Here is a 5,000-nt window from a genome sequence, read left to right as displayed (position 1 = left end):
TCCTCCACAAACCTATATATATGTATGAACCCAGCCACTAGACTCTTCTTGGGCCAGAACTGCATCCCCTTGACCGTACCAACAGCCAACAGAGTACCATACTCTTTATCATGGAAATTCACCGTACAGACACTGTATGCAGCTTCGTTGTCCTGAAGTTCAAGCAGACAAGTTGTTGAGGCTGTCTTAGGGTCAAGAACTCTGATGCAAGAAACCCACTTCTCTGACACTGCTTTTGGATAACCATACTGCTCATCGGAAAGTGGGTCTTCCTTGTCTTCATCATCCGCACCATTCTCCATCTGATCTGCATTGCCATTACCATTTTCTCCCACTCCACCAGCCTCGAAGAATTCCTTTCTCGCTGCTTCACGCTCTTCTGCGGTGAATGCTCCCTGGTCACTCTCGATAATAACCAACAGCTTCCGCTTGGGATGTACCACAAACTTTCTAGGCGTGTACCTCAGAGGAACCACAGTTTCATTGAACGTTTCGCCAAGGCGATCAAACATGAAGATTCTCAGAGCATCCCCAGCGACAGAGACAACACCTTCAGCACACTGATCCGATGAAAAGGGTGCAGCAAATTCCAAAGTCTCATAAGAAAGAGGCGTCAAGTGGAAGTGTCCCCGGTGAATATAACCAAGCCAAGGCCGGCTAGACAAACACAGCATTGCAGACCGACCTCTCACACCAATGGAGAACAACTTGGGAGGCTTCAGCCCCAAGAATCGAGAACGGGAATCAGAAAGCTGACCAGTCACCATATCCACCACTGTCCTGAATAGAACACCGTTCTGCAAACCAGAGTTGAGGAAGAGACTAGCCGGGTGATCAGCACCGTCCTCCCCACCAATCGATGCCTGAACTTCGAGGAATAGCAGAGACTCTGGAGCTGAAGAGACACTCTGCACGCTAAGAATCTGCAGACAGTCATCGGGATCCAGAGATAGAATGCGCACAGTGTTATCGTAAGATCCCACTGCAAGAAAGCGAGATCTTTGTCTTCCTTCAGGAACTGGCGCAATATCCAGGCAAGCAACATCTCCAGACATCTCATGTTTCTCAACCTCCATCAGCTGACCAGTCATATCTGCCTCAAAGTATATAAGCTCTCCGCCACTCAATGCAATGACCACTTGAAGCCTATTATACCCAACTTTAACAATAGACCTCTTGCCAGGAGTTCTCCATTCATTAATACGCCCATCTTCTCTAATGTGGCGGATACCATTGGGATGAACTTGCATGAGAGAATCATCACCGATCAGAGAGACAGCCAGGGAAGGGGTAGTATCAAGGAACCCACTGTCATTAACTTCTTCGACTGTTTCACCAATTGAAAGAACCAGAGTAGCATTGGTAAAAGAGACAACGATATATGCATCAAACTCATCACTCACATTCTTTTTCACCGTCCACACAGCACTTGGCTGACCTGGAAGCTGAGAGACGGCCATCTCGCTGATGGCCAAACCAGGTCTCAATATCCTTAAGGAGGAACGTGGACCCCTTCCACAAAGTGAAAAGATCTGAGGGGTCTCTTCCTCAAAAAGGTTAAGGATTTTCATGTCCATGAGCGGCATCAGACTCTCGACTTGGTCAATCCTTACAAGGTTCTTAAGTCGTCTAGGCTGGAAAAAGACGGGCTGGAATCCTTCTTCGGTCTCCATCAGACTAGAAGACGAAGACTCTACATCAGGTTCCTCCCCTATCGCCTGAAACTGATACAACCCGTGGTTCCCGAATTCTGAAGCAGCAAAAAGAAATCCCAACTTCAACACACATATAGACGCAGCGACAGGGATTGTGTCAAAATATTTGATCTTCAACTCCGAGACATGATCGCCATCATGGTCCAGAGTAACCTTGAAAACATCCCCATACTCAGTCTGAATAAGAAAGAAAAACATGGTTTTTTGCTTGTGCATGGCAGCAGAAACCACCAAAACTCCTCGTTCAGCAGGCAAATCAGTTCGTCTAGGAATCACAGCTCTCACATCTGGATGACCCTGATTCTTATAAATAACAAAATTCTCAGCGCAAACCAAAACTCCACTCGGGCCATCAGCTCCTCCAGGAACAGTAACAAGCATGTTGGCACCATTGTCAACCGGTTCTGACCACTTTCTAGAAACATGGTTGAGCCCCAAATCGAGCTCATAGAAAGTCAAGTGCTTCTGAGCCTCACTTGCTGCCTGACCAGTGGGATCCTGATCTGCCTCAGAGTAATCAAGCTCAATGGCTGCAAATATCGGGTTGTCAAAGCCACAGTCCACACCACAGACAGAATAGCAAATAGTATGAGACTTGTGAGCCTCCAAGGGAGAAGAAATCGTTAACCTAGCAGAAGTATCTCTGTTCAAGACATAAACCAATTTCTGCTTCTCGCAAGCTCCCACCATTACTGCTCTACCTTTGGGATCAACAGCCAAATACTGCCCAGGCACGATTCTTCGGCAGCCTGACTTCCCAAAAGTCTCTTGATGAACTTTATCGAACACATTCTTCTCCTTGTTGTACTCAAGTATAACAATCCTACCCGAATCTGAGCCAACCACGATATAATCCTTCTGCGCACCAGTCAATCTAAACTGAGCTAAGGATCTAATGGCACCAAATACTTCCACAGAGTGAATCGTCTCGATCTTACCGTTCTCGTCCGTACGGAGAAGATCGAGAATCTTGCCGCGAGCAACTGCAATCTCCTGTGTTTTACCGCCGGAGAAGTTTCCGTTGATGGCGCATATGATTCCGGTCGCCTGTTGCAGAGTAAGACTGTATAGATACATCTCTGAGCTAAGAACAGCAGGAAGAGCTAGGGTTTAGGAGAAGCAGGAAAGTGGAGGATAGGTTTTTGCTGGAGAAGAGAAGAGAAAAAGATTTAGGGATTTCGATTTAGGTGAGCCTAGCCATCAAATAACCCGGCCGAGAACAGCAGGACGAGCTAGGGTTTAGGAGAAGCCGGAAACCGTAGGATAGCTTTTTTGCTGCAAAAGAGAAGGAGAAACAAATTTTAAGGGATTTCCACTCTCCACTTTCCAATTTTGCTGTCACCGCCGGCGATTCAATAATGGGCCTAATTTTTAAGTAATTTAACAAAACTGGCCCAAAGATCTCAATCTAGGGCCATATATAGAAACAATGACAAAAATGTGAGACATTCTCAAATCTTAATTAATACACTCATAATCATAGTAAATTCTCATATCATCATCATACACCATACAAATTCTCATATCATCATATACCATACAAATTCTCATATCATCGTACAGCATACAATATCTCATATCATCCACTCTTTAACAAAAAATTAAAAGAAATAATTGCAGTTCGAGGAAATAGCAAAGACTTAATTAGTTATACTCAAAACAGAATCTTGAGTAACTCAAATTTTGATTCATTGTTACAAGCCTTCATTTGAAGAGGATTGATTCTTGTTTCCATCACGATGTCGTTGAACACAATCTCTGACTTCTCCAAAGGGCTCCCCAAAAAGAAGACTATGCCATATTTCTACATACAATTTTCAAAGTCTTGTCATTAGACGAAGCCACCACATAAGCTCCTTTATCATCTTTCCATGCAATACTATGAAGCTACCCTGAATTTTTTTCTATGCCATGCGCTCACATAACGTTGCTGCTGCTTACAACTCCAGGGCCCCACAAGTAAGAGCTGCTCTTAGAGTCATTAGGCTGTTTCTCCCGTTCACGTTTACTGAAAGTTATATATCATTGCGTTTAGATCTCCTGCTTCAGTTCTTTGAACTCTTGTATATTGTAATGATTTCCGAGATTAAGTGCTGAAATCTAACTAAGCGAACTGGTGGAACACCACATCCAATGACTTTAATCCCTTCAACCAAAAACATCTAACTTCTGCAGATTCAAACATATCAAATACAGTTTCAGGAAAAGGATAAGAGATCAGGAGTCAGCTTTTAGACAGTCTAACGCCGAAAACTAGAACTAAAGTAATCTTCCAGTTTGAGAGCAGTAAGTGATCTTTTAAAGTATTCTTATTAGTCAAGAATTTGGTATAGCAGAATGATCCTAAAAAGCAAAGATCATAATGTATCGAACTACGTGAGGCTCTAATGACAAGGGGACTATCCTCTCCTAGTCATTTTCTCGGTAAATTTTTTCCTACCAGAGTACACTGCAAACCAGAATTAAACTTTGTAAAGAAAATGCAAGTGACTCATATCATTGGAAGTTAATTTCAAAAAAATCCGATAGAACAAATCTAGGAACAATTGTATTCAGACTAAAACATTTAGAAAAAGTCAGCTAAGAGGACGAGATGACAATATGACCAAATATGGTGATCTCCAACGTTTTAAATACAGGGCATTTGGTCTAGTGGTATGATTCTCGCTTTGGGTGCGAGAGGTCCCGAGTTCGATTCTCGGAATGCCCCCATTGACTTTTTGTAAAACATAAATATAATTCAAATGCCAGCTTAAAAATGTTCAGACTATCAATCTTGATTCAATCCTCGATTGTTAATAGATGAACAACAGCAGACCATATGTTTCTCTTTTATTCCAGCAAGAAGGAAAGAAAATCTAAACAACCTTAAGTTTCATTAGTTAGTGCATGATGCAACGAAAAAGAGAAACATACCTGTTTTGCGTCCAATCTACAAGTCTTTTTAACCAGTAAACGTCACAATTTAGGAGCTGCCAGATTCATCAAGATTGAGCTGCAGAAACAGCACAAGAATAGTGATGTGACAAAACATCTAACAGGAAAGCAAAGGGAAGCAACAGTTATCGAAAGGAAGGAGAGAATGCAAATAGATGACATTAAGTGAACAACATGAAAAACAGGGCTTTTGGTCTAGTGGTATGATTCTCGCTTTGGGTGCGAGAGGTCCCGAGTTCGATTCTCGGAATGCCCCCTTGGTTTTTATATATGGCCTAGATGCCAGCTAATAGTTATTGCATATGAATTTGTTTTTGGTTCTGTGTTTCCACAGATCTCATTCAGCAT

At 42.7% G+C, this 5,000-nt stretch overlaps 2 protein-coding genes and 1 non-coding gene across 21 annotated transcripts in view; 1 reads left to right on the top strand and 2 right to left on the bottom strand.

The window, feature by feature from the left end:
- The window catches only part of LOC18992197 (spliceosome-associated protein 130 A), a 4,208-nt gene extending 1,210 nt beyond the window's left edge, over positions 1-2,998 (bottom strand). Inside the window, exon 1 of the mRNA XM_006415567.2 lies at positions 1-2,998. This exon is cut by the window's left edge and continues 223 nt beyond it. Coding sequence (XP_006415630.1) covers positions 1-2,792 — 2,792 coding nt within the window. The 5' untranslated portion in view covers positions 2,793-2,998.
- Positions 2,999-3,345: 347 nt separating this feature from the next.
- Positions 3,346-5,000, bottom strand: part of LOC18992192 (nudix hydrolase 15, mitochondrial) — an 11,715-nt gene continuing 10,060 nt past the window's right edge. For 16 of the 19 annotated variants that reach the window (XM_024153296.1, XM_006415561.2, XM_024153295.1 and 13 more), the window contains 2 exons: positions 4,632-4,710; positions 3,346-3,884 (listed from right to left, as the gene is read on the bottom strand). The gene's annotated coding sequence lies outside the window, so the exon portion shown is untranslated. The remainder of the gene's footprint in view (positions 3,885-4,631; positions 4,711-5,000) is intronic. The other 3 variants (XM_024153291.1, XM_024153294.1, XM_024153286.1) reach the window with 2 other exon arrangements.
- On the top strand, positions 4,354-4,425 carry TRNAP-UGG. The gene has a single exon. It is a non-coding gene; the product is annotated as a tRNA-Pro (tRNA).

This window comes from Eutrema salsugineum, unplaced genomic scaffold, assembly GCF_000478725.1.
Source record: "Eutrema salsugineum unplaced genomic scaffold, Eutsalg1_0 scaffold_5, whole genome shotgun sequence".
Lineage (NCBI taxonomy): Eukaryota > Viridiplantae > Streptophyta > Magnoliopsida > Brassicales > Brassicaceae > Eutrema > Eutrema salsugineum.
The sequence above is the reverse complement of the archived record's forward strand: the minus strand, read 5'-3'. Positions and strand labels throughout refer to the sequence as shown.